The sequence below is a fragment of the Pelobates fuscus genome, chromosome 4 (genome assembly GCF_036172605.1).
Source record: "Pelobates fuscus isolate aPelFus1 chromosome 4, aPelFus1.pri, whole genome shotgun sequence".
Classification (NCBI taxonomy): domain Eukaryota; kingdom Metazoa; phylum Chordata; class Amphibia; order Anura; family Pelobatidae; genus Pelobates; species Pelobates fuscus.
Genome location: NC_086320.1, coordinates 350,697,266 through 350,714,679, shown reverse-complemented (window position 1 = coordinate 350,714,679; position 17,414 = coordinate 350,697,266). Strand labels below are relative to the sequence as shown.

The 17,414-nt window shown below is 41.8% G+C and overlaps 1 protein-coding gene across 1 annotated transcript in view; it reads right to left on the bottom strand.

The window, feature by feature from the left end:
- Positions 1 to 17,414, bottom strand: part of GPR158 (G protein-coupled receptor 158) — a 216,581-nt gene that overhangs the window by 33,742 nt on the left and 165,425 nt on the right. Inside the window, exon 7 of the mRNA XM_063452566.1 lies at positions 15,353 to 15,591. Coding sequence (XP_063308636.1) covers positions 15,353 to 15,591 — 239 coding nt within the window. The remainder of the gene's footprint in view (positions 1 to 15,352; positions 15,592 to 17,414) is intronic.

Below are 17,414 nucleotides of genomic sequence, written 5' to 3'. Positions count from 1 at the left end.
GGAGATTGAGACTCACCATAGACAGGTCAGAAAGGTATTACACAAGCTGCTGCAACATGGTCTATATTGCAAATTGGAGAAGTGCAGTTTTGATCAGTCTCAGGTAGACTTTCTTGGATACGTGATTTCTGGGGAGGGTTTTAAAATGGATCCTGTAAAACTTCAATCTATTTTAGACTGGCCCTTGCCCAAAGGACTCAAGGCTATCCAAAGGTTTATTGGTTTTTCCAACTACTATAGGCGCTTCATTAAAGGATACTCCTCTATCATTGCGCCTATTACCAATATGACCAAACAAGGGGCTGATACTAAGTTCTGGTCTAAGGAAGCTCTGGGTGCTTTCAAGACTCTCAAGGAACTTTTTGCCTCGGCTCCCATTCTAGTCCATCCTGATACGACTCTGCCTTTCTTGCTCGAGGTCGATGCCTCTGAGACAGCAGTTGGGGCTGTTCTGTCTCAAAGGTTAGGGGTGGATAAACCGTTACACCCTTGTGGTTTCTTCTCTAAGAAATTTTCTGGGCCTGAGAGCAGATATGACATCGGGGAAAGGGAACTGTTAGCAGTCATTAAAGCCTTAAAGGAGTGGAGACATTTGTTGGAGGGGACCCTACACCCTATTACGATTTTGACGGACCACAAAAACTTGTCCTATATTGGGGAGGCTAAGCGCTTATCCTCTAGACAAGCTCGTTGGTCCTTATTCCTGACTCACTTCAATTATGTACTGACTTACAGACCTGGTTCTAAAAACTCTAAAGCCGATGCATTATCTCGCCAATATGAACCTTCTACTGTACCTGAACCAGTTCTTTCTTCTATAGTTCCGAAATGCAATATCATTGCTAATACGAATCTCAGGATTCATTCTCCATTACTGGCCGAGATCATTAAGTTGCAACATCTAGCACCTAAACAGACTCCTGCGGGCCGTCATTTCGTTCCTCCTGCTCTTCAACTGGAACTTTTACAGTGTTTACATAATAGCAAGATGGCGGGACATCCTGGTATTCGCAAAACTTACGCGTTGATCTCTAAGGACTTCTGGTGGCCTGCTTTACGGAGGGACATTGAGGAGTTCATCGCTGCATGTGAAGTTTGTACTAAAACCAAACAACCCCATACGCTTCCATGTGGATTCCTGCAACCCTTGGAGGTTCCAGAAAAACCATGGTCCTGTTTGGCCATGGACTTTATTGTCGATCTACCTATCTCTAAAAGACAGACTGTTATCCTCACCGTGGTTGACAGGTTTACTAAGATGGCACACTTCATTCCCCTGCCTAAACTCCCGTCTTCTCCCGAATTGGCAGAGATATTCGCTAAGGAGATTTTTCGCCTACATGGGATACCCTCTCAAATTGTATCGGACAGAGGCTCCCAATTTGTTTCCCGCTTTTGGAGGTCCTTCTGCTCTCAACTTGGTATTAAATTAAACTTTTCTTCTGCCTATCATCCTCAGTCTAACGGAGCTGCTGAACGTACCAACCAGAAAATTGAACAATATTTACGATGCTTTGTTTCTGAACACCAGGATGATTGGGTCGATTTGATTCCTTGGGCGGAGTTTGCACACAACAATCTCGTTTGCGATTCTACTCATTCAAGCCCCTTCTTCATGAATTATGGTTTTCATCCGTCTATTCTTCCTTCGGATTCCCCTTCCCAGGGGGTGCCGTCGGTTGATGTTCATGTTGCCAATTTGAGGAAGTTGTGGGATCAAACTCGACAAATCCTTGTGCACAACTCTATGTTGGTCAAGAAACACGCTGATAAACGTAGAAGGGCGGCTCCGGTCTTTGTTCCAGGTGATAGGGTATGGCTGAGCACGAGGAACATCCGTTTAAAAGTGCCCTCCATGAAGTTCGCTCCTCGTTATATTGGACCCTACAGGGTGCTGACCCGTATCAATCCAGTTGCATATCGTTTAGCTCTTCCTAATACCTTACGCATCCCGAACTCGTTTCACGTTTCATTGCTGAAACCACTCATATGTAACAGATTTTCCTCCACAATAGCCCCTCCTCGCCCCGTTCAGGTGGAGGGTCAGGAGGAGTATGAGGTTAACTCTATTATTGATTCTCGAATCTCCCGGGGGAGAGTACAATATCTGGTTGATTGGAAGGGATATGGTCCTGAGGAGAGGAGTTGGGTACCTCAGGAGGATGTTCATGCTCCCCGTCTCCGCAGGGCGTATCACTCTCGCTTCCCATCTCGTCCCGGTTCATTCCGCCCGGTGGGCGTATCTGAGAGGGGGGGTACTGTCAGGGTACCTGTGGTCTCTACCTCCGAAAGAGGTAGAGACTTAGCTGTTCCTCCATCCAGACGGTCTGATGGCTCCCTTCCCCGCGGTCTATCCGGTCATGCTAGGCCGGCCGCGAGGGAGTGACTGCCTTTTACAGCATCTAGGCAGGAAGTAGTCATCAGGACACTCCCCCGGAACAACCTGTCAGTCAATGGCTGCAGGACCAATCAGGACGCCTTGGGGGCGTGGTTACTGCTCTGAACAGGGTATTTAACAGAGCTTCTTTCATTAGCTCATTGCCCTGTCGTGGTTCTAGCTTGTTCTAGTCACTCAGTGCTTGTGTATTCTATTATCCCTTTTGGTTTTGACCCGGCTTGTTTACCTTACTCTGCTTATCTCTGTTACCCTTGATTCGGCTTGTCTCTCGCTTACCTGTCTTCTGTTACCCTCGACCTCGGCTTGTCTTTGACCATTCTATACTGTACTACTTACGTTAGTCCGGCCATTCTAAGGTCCGGTATACGTATCTGGCTACTGTTTGTACTCTGCGTGTTGGATCCCTGTCCCGATCCTGACATATGGATACTGATAAGTACAATACTGAGGCTATGACACAGTTATCCAACGAAAGATTTTCAGGATAGGATTGGGGTGATTACCCTTGAGGCTTTAAACCAGGGTGTTATTAATAAAAAGATCTTTGAGTTTTTAAATACACTTACCCTTCGGGTACCCTATTTGTACTTGCTTCCTAAGATTCAAAAGGATCTTATAAATCCTCCGGGCAGGCCGATTGTGTCTGGCTGTGGCTCGTTGCTACAGCCCTTGGCCCAATATGTTGATGCTTATCTCCAAGTGTTGGTGGTACAGATGAGATCCTATATACGGGATACCAGTGACTTTCTTAGCAAACTGGATAGTGTGGGATCCTCTTGCAGAGACACAATTCTGTGCACGATGGATGTATGCAGTTTGTATACATCCATTCCGCACAGTGGCGGCATGGATGCTACAGCTCAGGCTTTGGATAGACTGGGGTTGGATTCCCACTTGTATGTATTCATTTTGCAGCTACTTGATGTGGTACTGTCATGTAATTATTTCACCTTTGGAAATGATTTCTTTCTACAGATACAGGGCACGGCGATGGGGGCCAATATGGCTCCATCATACGCCAACCTGTATATGGCCAAATTTGAGGAAGACTTCGTTTATACACATCCTTTGTTTAAATTTGCATCGGTGTGGTTTCGGTACATCGATGATGTTTTCTTTCTTTGGAATGGCTCAGAGGCACAGCTTCTATCATTTAAAACGGATCTGGATCAATGTGTGCCAAGCATTAAATTCACCATGGAACACAATACCAACACTATACATTTTTTGGATGTTCGGGTGAGTAAAATCAATGATGGTCTATGCTTTGATTTATTTCGTAAGCCTACTGATAAAGTTGCATTTCTACAGGCAAACTCGTTTCATCCTACCAGCATGATTCGAAGCCTTCCTTTTAGTCAACTACTACGCGTGCGACGGATTGTTTCACAAGATGCTGATTTTGATACCCAGGCGAGGAGAATGTTGGAAGACTTTCGTTCACGTGATTATGAGGAAACCTCCTTACAAGAAGCATTGGTCAAAGTGAAAGACAGGGAGAGGGCCTCTTTGTTGAGAACTCAGGGTAAGAGCAAGAGAAAAAGGCCTAATCGCATTCCATGTGTCACTACATACTCTACTAAGTCAAGACATGTTAAACATGTTATTAATAATCATTGGCATGTTTTACAGAGTGATCCAGCGTTTGCTGGCCTTTTTAGAGAGAGACCATTGATGGCCTATAAGAGATCTAGAAATATTAAAAATTTGCTTTCATCATCTAGAACCAAGATGGTTTCTAAACCATCTATGACTGGGTTGGCACCCATTAAGGGAATGCACCGATGCGGACATTGTGCTAATTGCAATAATGTCACCACTGGTCCTGAGTTCACACACCCCAGAACAGGTAAAGGGTTTGCCATCAATGAGTTCTTCAATTGTCAAACTGACCGTTTAGTCTACTACATTAAATGCCCTTGTGGTCTTGGCTATGCGGGTCAAACGTCAAGACCCCTGACTGTGCGGATTGGTGAGCATAAAAGCACCATCTGTACCAAGAAACAGCATTTATCGCTTGCTAAACATTTTATCGATTTAGGCCACTCTGTAGCGCAATTACGTTTCCAGGCCATTGAACGTATCAAGACACCTTTGTCTGGCTATTCCCTTGCAGACTCACTTAAACGTGCGGAATTACGTTGGATCTATTGCTTGAACACACTATTCCCTTATAGGCTAAATGAAGATTGTGATTTCAATCCGTTCAGGTAAAATAGTCACTTGTTACTTGGTAATTTATTATGAAAGTTGGATTGCAGCTGGTGCGATATTTCTCTTTGGATTACAATGGGATGATTGTTATTACTTTTTCTAGTTTATTGCTTCTGCCTGTGACTTGCCAGATTTTTGATTTATTACTAATGACTTTATTTTATTTCTGTCTCCAGTTACATTTTGCGCTGGGTTTTTCAAGTCTGGGTGGCCCCTATTAATTGGATACCTCTTATGAAGATCTATGGACTTTGACTTCTTTGGTCTACTTCTCGTTTGAAGAATTCTATCGACACTATTAGCATACATATATATATATATTTTATTGTGCCTGTCCTTAGGATTTGTATGTGTATTGATTTTTGCCTTCAAATACATGTGGTGAATATGCTAAAATATCTTATATCTATTGCCTCTTATTCGATGTGATTACATAGTCGGGATTTCTCTATATTACTTGAGATGCATTGACTAGACATGCATGCATCCTTGTTTTTTCAATAATTTGGGTCATCTACTATTATACGGATATTGACACTAATTGTGTTTATTCTGGATCATTGGATATATTATTTGACGTCTTTATCATTATGATGGCATTCACATTGTTATCACATCTGGCGTTGGCTATTAGTTTTTTTAAGTACTGATTTTCAGTACTCTTTGATGTATTTTGTTACTGTCTCTTTATTCTGTATTTATTGTTTTATTTATTTATTTTTCTACTTATTATTTCTTTGCCTCATATAGGAGCTCTAGTAGTCTCCTGGGATATTTTTCGCTGCTCGCAGTCTTGTTTGTTTTCTTTGGTTACTCATACATGATATAGCCTCTTCACGGCTTTAATTATGTTGCTCAACGCATGCGCAAGATAAAGACCGGCTTTGCTTGCCGGAACGCATGCATATACTGGAACGCATGCGTTCCATTTCACTCAGCCTACTTCCGGGTTCGGCACTTTGAAACGCATGCTGCTGTTCGCGCCTCGTTTTCGCTCAGGACGGACTGAAGTTATATTCTGATCGGCTGGAGGTTGATCTGCGCGGTTTTCTTTATGTGTATGTAGTACATGCCTTATTTATTATCTTTTTATGTTAAGACCTTTTTGGTCTGGTTAATGTAAGATGCTGTTATTCATAACATGATTTATTTCTAACATTATTATTTACGATCTGATAAGGTTCTGTTACATACTACATGTCCAGGATATTAGTCCTTAATGCATGCATATATTGTTGTTTTCAATTTGTTTTATATTATTATTTGCAATCCATTTGGATGTTATTTATGTATGATTGATGTGTATATATTACTAAGTTGGTATCCTTGGCAACCATAAACAGGTGTTTGATGGTTGTGAGGATTTCAATCATTATGGGTGGCCACCCATTACTTTCAGGTGTTTTTAATCTTGGTGTTTCTGGTGGGTATATAAGGGGAGAACTTAGTTTCTCAACATGCTCCCTTGACAAAGGCTTTTCAGCCGAAACTTTTTTTTTTATTATTGACTCTGTCCCTGCTTCTCACTGATTTTGGTATGGTTTTTTGCATTTTTTATATGTCTGGGTTTTGTTTATACTTAATATTATAGTGGTCTGTTTGCATGATATTTCTTTCATTTATATACCACGCATTGCGTGTTTATATGTGTCTTTATACATATGCTTTTTTGTTAAATGCTTTATCATAGCATGACTTTGTATTTCTGTGGATAATATTTAAAGAGACAGACCTAGAGTATATACCCATGTAATAAAGTTTTTTCATATATATAAAGATTTTTGGCTGTGCTCCTTACTCTATTCACACACACAGTTATAGGCAGACAGTTACACACACAGTCAGTTACAGGTAGTCACACACAGTCATAGCCAGACAGTCACGCACACAGTTACAGACAGACAGTTACATATACAGTCACTCACACAAACAGTGGTGTATCCTGGTTTTGTGCTGCCCTAGGCAGGACAAAACTCAGGCGCCCCCTCCTCCCCCCCCGCGCCACCCCCACTCAACCTTTCCCCCCACCCCGCATTCTAAATACACACACACATTCACTGACAGATACGCATACACTAGCTAACAGAAACACACACACACTAACAGACACACTCACACTCAGTAACAGACAAACACACTCACTAACAGACACAAACTAGCAGACACACACACACTCACAGGCAAACACACACACTAACAGTCAGACACACACACAGTCAGACACACACACAAACAGAAACACACTGACACACACACACTAACAGACACACACACACTCACTAACAGACAAACACACTAACAGACAAACACATTAACACACACTCACCCACTAACAGACACACCCACTAACAGACACACCCACTAACAGACACACACTTACAAACACACTAACAGACAAACACACACACAGACACACACTATCACACACACACACACACACACTATCAGACACACACACACACTAACAGACACACACTAACAGACACACACACTAACAGATACAGACACACACTAACAGATACACACACACTCACACACACACACACACACACTCACACTCACACTCACACTCACCCACACCCACCCACACCCACCCACACTCACCCACACACACTCACCCAATTAACACTTTTTAAAATTTATTTAAACACCCCCCCAGCCTTCTTACCTTTGGGAAAGCTGGGGGGGGGTCTCTTCCTCCCTGGTGGTCCAGTGGCTGCTGGGCGGGCGGCATTGATTGGCGGGCGGCACTGGCGGGCGGCTGGCGAGGGAGCACTTCCTCTGAGCTGTCTGCTCAGCTCCCTCGCGCGCCGCAGTGTGAGGCTGGGAGGCGGAGCCGGTATATGACGTCATATTCCGGCTCCCAGCCTCAGTCTGCGGCGCGCGAGGGAGCTGAGCAGACAGCTCAGAGGAAGTGCTCCCTCGCCAGCCGCCCGCCAGCGCCGCCCGACCGCCCAGCAGCCCAGCAGGTCTGTTAGCCGCAAGGCTAACAAGACATTTGCCTTGGGCATTTGGGGGGCGGCTTTTTTTGCCGCCCCCTGGAAAATGCCGCCCAAGGCAAATGCCTTGTTTGCCTCGCGGCTAATACGCCCCTGCACACAAACAGTCACAGGCAGAGAGTTACACACACACACACACACACTTACAGGCAGACACATACACACAAAGTTACAGGCAGACAGTCTCACACACACACACACACACACACATACATACACAGTTACAGACAGTTTTACACACACAGACACACACACACACACAGTTACAGACAGTTTTACACACCCTGTTACTGCCAAGTTAATTTGATTAAAAAAAATCTGAAACATAGAATGCATATTAAGAAAGTTTTGAGTAGATAGCTGTTAAGGGATACCTGCAAATCAAAAATTAAGCAAATTTGCGCAATTTAAATTTTTCATTCATTTGTTAATACTTTACAGATATAATGGGGTGATAAAAGCTTTCAGAAATGTTATGGTGTTGTAGATGCGACAAAATGAAATTACGTAATGAAAAAGGTAAATAATCTGCGTGAAGAGTCACTCTAAGCACAACTATTTTGTCCTACTTAAGTGGTTGTGGTGGCTGGAGTTTGTTCCTGCTAACTTATTTTTTATTTTTTATTTTAAAGAGTGTGACTCAATCATGTTTCCCAACCAAAAATACCAACAGCAATTTGAGACTTTTTTAAAAATGCAAATAATATTAATAAAAATAAAAAAAAAATCCAAATGCAAACACATCAATAACCGAATTTTCACATGTCCAAGTAGCCCACCATAAGGTAATTTGGCCATTGCAGCAAGAAAACACTGGATGCTCGCAGTTTAGCTTCAATCCCTACCCGTGGCATGCTAGGCACGGGCGTAGGAACATTTTTAGAGATTTTTTTTCAGTTGAGTTATTTTGACCATAAATTGGAAATTCACTTTGAATTTACTTTTAATTCAGTATGCATATGTCTTATTTCTCCAAACTCTACCACATTTCCAGGTCTGGTTTTTCATTTTCATTTTCCTCACTCTCTTTTTCCATAGCCTAAAATATAAGGTCTAACATACAAAAGTAAGTCCTGCGCTCCAGCTCCCACTACTCCTGGGCGGTAGCAAAGACTATAGTACACATCAATACATACAATAAAAACCAAAAAAAGGTACCTGCACAATATTTCAAATCCCGATGCACATTTAAATACCTGGAGGGTTCTTAGTATTACTCCAATGGCCATTAAAGTGTAAGCTCACCGGCCACATCAAAACCTCTTAGGTGAGTCCTATACTAACAATTCACCTTGCTTCTTTAAACTAAAGGTGACATTTTAAATCAGACAGAGAGGGGTATTATTCTAAACCTTATTAACCCTAAATATTGAACATATGGGGTGGGCAGCAGCTCTGTAACATGGCTCTGTGATACAAAAGCAAATACAAACATACAAAATGAGCCATTAGAGCAGGCTTCCCCAAACTACGGCCCTCCAGATGTTGCTAAACTACAACTCCCATGATTCTCAGCCTCTCTCTTTCATTCAAAGAATCATGGGAGCTGTAGTTCAGCAACATCTGGAGGGCCAGAGTTTGGGGAAGCCTGCATTAGAGTGATTCTAAAGACCTCTAGTTAAATGGTATGTTTTTATTTGCTTTCATTAAAGAATGATACAACCTTCGGCACTCCAGACGTTGTCAATGACAGTACCCCTGATGTTTTTCCAGCATTACGACTGTTAGAGTATTATGGGAGATGTAGTCCACAACCTCTGGAGTGCCAAAGGTTTCCTACCCCTAACCTACACAATGTAAGCACAGTGTATTAAACAGTTACAGTTTGATGTAAGTAAGGTTTGAGCTCTATTGGGAAGAAACCACCATATAAAATGTATTATTATTATTATTACTACCATTTTATCAATAATTAATAGTATTCACATTAGCAAATTAAATATTAACTAACATACTTGGCAGAAAATTACATTAAAGTCATTGTTAAAAATTCATATTTTTCCATCAAAATGCACTGATGCCAAGCTCATTAAAACATAAATAAAGGTTATTGATAAAAACTAGAAACCCACAAGCCAGACATATTACATAACTGTAGACAGAAAATATTGTTTCACCTTATTCCAACAAGGAGACAGGAAAACGATGACTATCCTAGATTAGAAACCCCCCAATATCCAGATACGCAGATACGCAGAGAAGGATCAAGATCCTACGGGGCCCCTTCATTTTTTACATAGGGACGGTTTATGGGGCCAAGCAAATTCATGATTCTGGAGTCCCTGTCTTATTATTATTTTATTATTATTGCAATTTATATAGTGCCAACAGATTCAGTAGCGCTTTACAATATTATGAGAGGGGATTTAACTATAAATAGGACAATTACAAATAAACTTACAGGAACAATAGGTTGAAGAGGACCCTGCTCGATCGAGCTTACATTCTATAGGAGGTGGGGTGTAAAACACATTAGGACAGGAATTTGCAATCAAATAAGGTGGACTGCCCTTTAGGAGAGGGCAAGAGACAGGTATGTGAGGTATTGGTTAGTCTTGGAGGCCATAAGCTTTCCTAAAGAGATGGGTTTTAAGGCACTTCTTAAAAGATGCAAGACTAGGGGAGAGTCTGATGGCGGTAGGCAGGCTATTCCATAGGAAGGGAGCCGCCCGTGAGAAGTCCTGCAAGCGCGAGTTGGCCGTACGAGTGCGGACAACGGACAGGAGGTGGTCACGGGCAGAGCGGAGAGACCGAGAAGGGACATACCTATGGATCTGTGAGGAGATATAAAAGGGGCTAGAGTTGTTCAGTGCTTTATAGGTGTGAGTTAGTACCTTGAATTGACTCCTATAGCATACAGGAAGCCAATGTAAGGACTGGCAGAGGGGTGAGGTGTGAGAGAAACGACTAGAGAGGAAAATCAGTCTAGCAGCAGCGTTCATTACGGACTGTAGGGGTGCAGTACGGCTTTTGGGAAGACCAATCAGGAGAGGGTTACAGTAATCCATGTGTGAAATTACTAGAGCATGGACAAGCTCCTTGGTAGTATCTGGTGCAAGAAAGGGGCGGATGCGGGCTATGTTTTTAAGATGGAATCTACAGGATTTGGCAACATGCTGGATGTGAGGCTCAAAGGTGAGACCAGAGTCAAGTATGACGCCAAGACAGCGCGCTTGCAAGGATGGACTGATGTTGGTACCACAAACTTGAAGGGAGAGCGAAAGAGGAGGATCAGTATTAGGAGGAGGAAAGACAAGGAGCTCAGTTTTTGAGAGATTGAGTTTCAGAAAGCGGGAGGACATCCAGTCAGAGATGGAAGAAAGGCAAGCAGTGACACGTTGCAGGACGGCAGGGGAGAGGTCCGGGGAGGAGAGATATAGCTGGGTGTCATCAGCGTACAGGTGGTAGTGGAATCCAAAAGAGGTAATAAGTTTGCCAAGAGAGGCAGTATAAAGAGAAAATAGAAGGGGGACTCTAACCGAGACAGGGCGAGGGGAGGAGGTATCATTAGAAAAGGAGACACTGAATGAGCGTTGGGAGAGATAAGAGGAAAACCACGAGAGGACAGAGTCACAGAGACCAAGCGATTGAAGAGTTTGAAGAAGGAGAGCATGATCAACGGTGTCAAAGGCTGCTGAGAGGTCAAGAAGAATTAGTATGGAGTAGTGGCCTTTGGATTTAGCTGTGATTAGGTCGTTAGTGACTTTGATAAGGGCAGTCTCTGTAGAGTGGAGAGGGCGGAAGCCAGATTGAAGGGGGTCAAGGAGAGAGTTGGAATTGAGGAAGTGAGACACACGGGTAAAGACAAGTCTTTCCAGAAGCTTTGAGGAAAAAGGGAGCAGGGATATGGGACGGTAGTTAGAGAGGGTGGATGGGTCGAGGGATGGTTTTTTTTTAGTATAGGTACTACAGTGGCATGTTTAAGGTCAGCAGGGACGATGCCAGAAGAGAGCGAGCAGTTGAAGATGTGTGTTAGAGAAGGCACGAGACAAGTGGAGAGAGATCTGATAAGGTGAGATGGGACAGGATCGAGCGGGCAAGTGGTGGGGCGAGAGGAGCAAAGAAGAGCAGCCACCTCTTGGTCAGTAGCTGGGGAGAATGTCTGAAGGGTAGGAAAGGCATGATCTATGTGTGATTGAGAAACAGAAAGGCAAGGAGGGGAAAATTATTTCCTTAGCTGTTCAATCTTGTCAGTGAAGTAACATACAAAGTTATCAGAAGTAAGGTTAGTTTTGGGGGTGGCCACAGCAGGGCGAAGAAGAGAATTAAAGGTGTCAAAGAGACGCCTGGGGTTGCGGGAACATAAACTAATGAGAGAGGAAAAATAGGACTGTTTGGCAAGGGCAAGGGCTGCACTGTATGAACACAATATGAATCTATAATGGAGAAAGTCTGATTGGGTACGAGACTTCCTCCAGGAGCGTTCAGCACAACGTGAGCATCTTTGCAGGTAGCGCGTTGATTTAGTATGCCATGGTTGGGGGCGGGTCCTCCTTGAGGTGCTTGTTTGGAGTGGCGCTGCAGTGTTCAAGGCAGATGTAAGAGTAGAGTTATATATGGAGATGGCCAGTGAAGGACAGGAGAGGGAAGGGATGGACAGCAGTTGTGAATCAATGTCAGCTGACAACTGTTGGAGATCAAGAGAATTAAGGTCCCTCCTGAGTTGAGGGGGGTGAGGCTGAGGTTGTTGGGTGAGGGGGTACGCAAGAGCAAATGATAAGAGGTGGTGATCAGAGAGTGGATATGGAGTGTTGCAGATATTAGTTACTGTACATGCATAAGTGAAGATTAGGTCAAGGGTATTGCCAGCTACATGGGTGGGAGAATTTGCCCACTGCGATAGCCCAAGGGAGGAAGTCATTGAAAGTAGTTTAGTGGCTGCAGAGGTCAAAGGTGGGTTTATAGGAATATTGAAGTCCCCGAGAATTAGGGATGGAATGTTAGAACAGAGGAAATAGGGTAGCCAGGCAGCAAAGTGGTCAAGGAAGAGAAGAGGGGAACCAGGGGGACGGTAAATAACAGCAATGTTAGCAGAGAAGGGTTTGAAAAGGCGAATTGAGTGTATTTCAAATGACGGGAAAGAGAGGGAAGGGGGGGTGGGAAGGGGTTTAAAAGAGCAGTGAGGGGAGAGGAGAAACCCAACACCACCACCTTTACATTCAGAGTTTCTTGGGTTGTGGGTAAGTTGGAGACCACCGAAGGACAAAGATGCAGGGGTGGCAGTGTCAGAGGGGGAGAGCCAGGTTTCTGTTAAGGCTAGTAAATCTATTGAACGAGAGATAAAGAAGTCATGGACAGCAGTGGATTTAGTTATATTGCAAACAGAGCGTGCGTTCCAGAGGGCAGTATTGAAGGAGGATCTAGAGGAACATGAGATGGGTATGAGATTAGTGTGCGTCCTTGGGTTAGTATGTGCTGTGTTTGTTGAGAGGGGACCGGGGTTTGGAGAGACATCACCAGCTGCTAGGAGCAGAAGGATAGAAAGGAAGTGAAGGTGGCACCTGGATCCTACGCAGCCACTTAGGGTTAATCCTACTTTGTATATATGTGCTCCATCCAAATTAGGCTCATTTCTCTTACTAAGTTACTTGTGCCTCAGAAAGGGGAAATGTTAATATAACTATCAAGGCTATTTAATAAAGCATTCTTTGTGCTTTTGACTTATAAATAGGGCAAACTGTTCTACTGTTCACTAAAATACAGATTGTTGACAGAGATTCCAATGGGGATGATTTAGGTGCGTTCCATTGTATAGTCCTTCTTGTTTATTTTGTGTTTTCTGTCGAGATTTCAGAACACTCTTTAAAAGCAACTCATCAAGAGAACCCTGGTGAGCTTTTTAATTGCATCCCTGCCAGAACCGGTTTCTACTACTTTTTAATTCTATTTTAGTATTATAATTAGGAAGAGATCACTAACATTTCAAGTTCATGATTTTCCATACTTCACTGGCTTTTGCTCCCATTAATGTAAAATGCAAATGTTTAGCTTTGTAGGTCTGCAAGTGGCAGGAGGCTCAGAGTTTTCATCTGTTCGATTCATTTTAAGTTTAAAAATAAAAAATAAAGGAAAAGTGTTCTAAATGTAAATTATTCTTTATCAGAGTTCCCCTTCTCTATGGGAATTGGGTATTGAGGGTATGTTATATCTCATTTGCTGGACATACAGCAGAGTCAAAGGTACCATAATAGCCCCAGCTTTGCAAACATAAAATAAAAAAATAAAAAATCAGTGTGTGGAGAGGCTGGATATAGGCAGTCTCCACACACAATGTCACCCTTCCACTTTCAGCCCCAATACTAATTTTACTCATTTTACCACACTCACCGTGCAACAGTCAACCCATGCAGTCACCTTTCCACACTTCCACCCTCTACTTACCCTGTCACAGTCACCCCTGATTCCTTCCTCACCCTATCACAGTCACACCCAACTTATCCTATCACATTCACCCTGTCACGGTCACCTCCTCATACACATACAGTCACCCTCATAAATAAAGTTAACCACCACACACAACACAGCCTTACCATAAACCGAACACACATCAAAATCACAAGCAGTCCCTCATACGCATATCACACTGCAAGCAGCTCCCCTACTATTATATGCACCTAGACACAGTGATACACAGACACACATACAAATATACATTCTATATACAGTCACAGATACACATACATACAGATATAGACTAAAATACACACACACGGATACTCACTGCCAGACATACACTCTCAGGCACAAATACAGATGTACAATGCCACAACCAGATACACACTGTCAGACACAGACACACACTGTGATTGTGTGGCAGTATCTGTCTGTATTTGTGTTTGAATGTGTCTTTGTGCGGTAGTGTGTTTGTATGTGTCTGTGCCCAAAGAGGCAACATGTCTGCAATGTGCCACATGCATACAATATACATGGGGCATACATATATAAGTATTCAAAATACAAGTATATATTGCAGAAAATATATGTGAGAGGAGAATTATATAACATATGGGAAAATAATTATTAATTTACAACACTGTTTTCTTATCTGTAACTTCTAATAAAAACATTTTCCTGTCTAACCACAATTGTATTTTTGGTTTCATTTGAATAATAGCTATCTCTAATATGAGTACAATTTTTTTTTTTAAATACATAAATATATTTTAATATTACTTTTCATGACAACCAATATACTCTGATTCTTCTGGGGGATAGGCGTGGTTAATTTATTTTTTACCAAAACGCTGAGTAGCAAAGGAGTTAATGAAAAAAAAAACATATGTAATATTAGTAACTCTCTACTCCATTCCCCCTACTTATATTGTATTCTGTATTTCCCTTCGTACTACGAAGAAAGATCTATAAAAGATCTTATATATCACATATCACATATCATATGGTGGTAATAGTTGGCCAACATCTAGAGGACAATGTAAAATAACTGCCACCAAGTCTGATAATTATATAACATGACAAAAGGTAGATGACACATAATAACTTAAACCCCTAAAAATCCTTAATATACAGATGGGGATAATTTACTTTGAACCACATATTTCCCTACGGTAATTATTTCATAAATATAGATATCTATATATTTTTTTAGATTTACCACTTAAAGTTGTCAGAACAGGCAGACATAATTTTTCTATCTGATTTTTACAATCTAATTAGAATGAATACCAATTAGAAAAAAAACATTTTTCAAACAGATTGTAAGAATTACGGCAAGTCAACATACCAACAGCCATCATATAATCCCACCGGTCAATAAGACACAAGTTAAATTGAAGTTGATCTGATGTTTCGCCTTGGACAATAAGTGGAATGTTTCGTTCCATGTTCTGACAAACAGATACGGTCCAGGCAACTAGGAACCAGATAACTAGCAGAAGAATCACAGACAGCATGCGCATGACTCTGCAGCTGGTCATGTAAGGGATGCGCTGGGCAGTGCGGGAAAGGAACACCTTTAGAACTCTGAAAAATAAAATTGTTATATAAATATTTATTTAGGAAGATTATGAAGTTGAAAAAAAAATGGAGCAAATTATGCCTAAATCATTAGTCAACCAATTCCATCACAAATACAATACAGATACATTTAAATGTAGCTAATTTAAAATAGTCAGTGCTGTTGTTTTACCTAGCAAAGGAGAAACAAGTGTTGCATTAGTGTATCCCTCTGAATTTGTGCAGAACAACCTACACTCTACACAGCAAACTTTGCAGGTAAAACCATATGGTTGCATTATTAATTGAGAGAAGAGCTTAGAGCACACAGAGCTCACTACAGAGCTTCCTTGCAGCAAGCAATGCTTTCTATATATAGATACTTACTATAACTCTACTTACTGCATATTAGCATTATGCCCAACATACAGATACTTTTTTTGCTGAATTAATTTTAACTTCTTAGTGACTGAAATTTTACCTCTATTACTAAACCTACCACTTAGCCTACCTACCTACCTTAGCCTAATACTAAATCATGTTGCTCCAGCTTGAGTGCTCGCTCTGAGAGGCAATCACAATGATCCCAGTGCTTTAGCTTTACCCAATTTTTTCAGCTAATGGGAACCAATCTGTGATTGGTTCCCATGGCTAACACACATCTTACATTCTTGCTGTAATGTTTCACTAGTGAGGCAGTGAGCCTTAACACTGTACACACCAGCATGTACTGCGTACAGAGGCTGCCTGTGACCTTGTTGCATTGTCTGTGGCATTGCCGAGCTATGACATTCTATCACAATGATCCAAAGTTAAGAGAGAGCTCTGCAAAGCCATTTATGGAGCTCTCTTGCTAGAGACACTCAGAAATAGCCGGGTATATGCCAAAATGCTTTCGTAAAGCTCTCAATTCTGCTCGACAATTGAGTGCAACTGATTGGATGCCTTGGGAAACCACTGGAATATTGCTGGACTGTCTACCTTGTGGTGAGTACAGCAATGGCAGCGACGATCAGTGAAACATTTAAACAGAGGACATTTACAGAATACGTCCACCATCACTACGTCAAGTGCATTAGTGCCACGTACATATATGTATATATTTATAGTAGGACATATATGGCCGACTTCTACCTCGGTCCAACCGAAGTTAGATAAATATGGCAGAGGGATCTAGTGTTCTGTGGAAGTAGGGGCCAGATTTTCAGGTATTTTTACATATACTTATTTTTTTCATATACATATCTTTTCATTACATGTTGCAAGTAATGATTATTATTATTATTATTATTCTGGTGACAGTTTTAGAAATAATATACCTGGAAACATAAATCTATACATTACATTGTTCTTTCACCCTACATGTATGTGCCCGCTATGGATCCCACATTGTAAATTTCAATGTTACACAAACATCTTGTTATTGAAAGGATTAATGGGCTAGAATGCAGAATACAGAAGCTCAGCAATATATAAACAACATTTTAACAAAAGGTTTTGTTTTTGTTTTGTTTTGTTTTAAGCCTGCAATAAATCAACCAAAAAAAGGCTGTGACATGAGCTTTCATTAGTGTGTGAAATAGTGTCCCTGAGTGACTGTGTGAATGTAATAATCTTACTCTGGGGTAGCTTTCTATGAGAAACTGGATTCCAGGTACAACTCAACTGCTGAAGCATGTCACCTGTCAAGACTTTTCTTTAATTACAATGTGATCTCTTTTCATCACAGGGAGCACAGTACAGAAATACACAACAAAGGACAGGTATCTTAAAGGCAAATTCCAGTACTCAATTCGACCCATTAGTTTGTAACACATAATATTGATAGCGCATTAAATTGTGCAAAAATG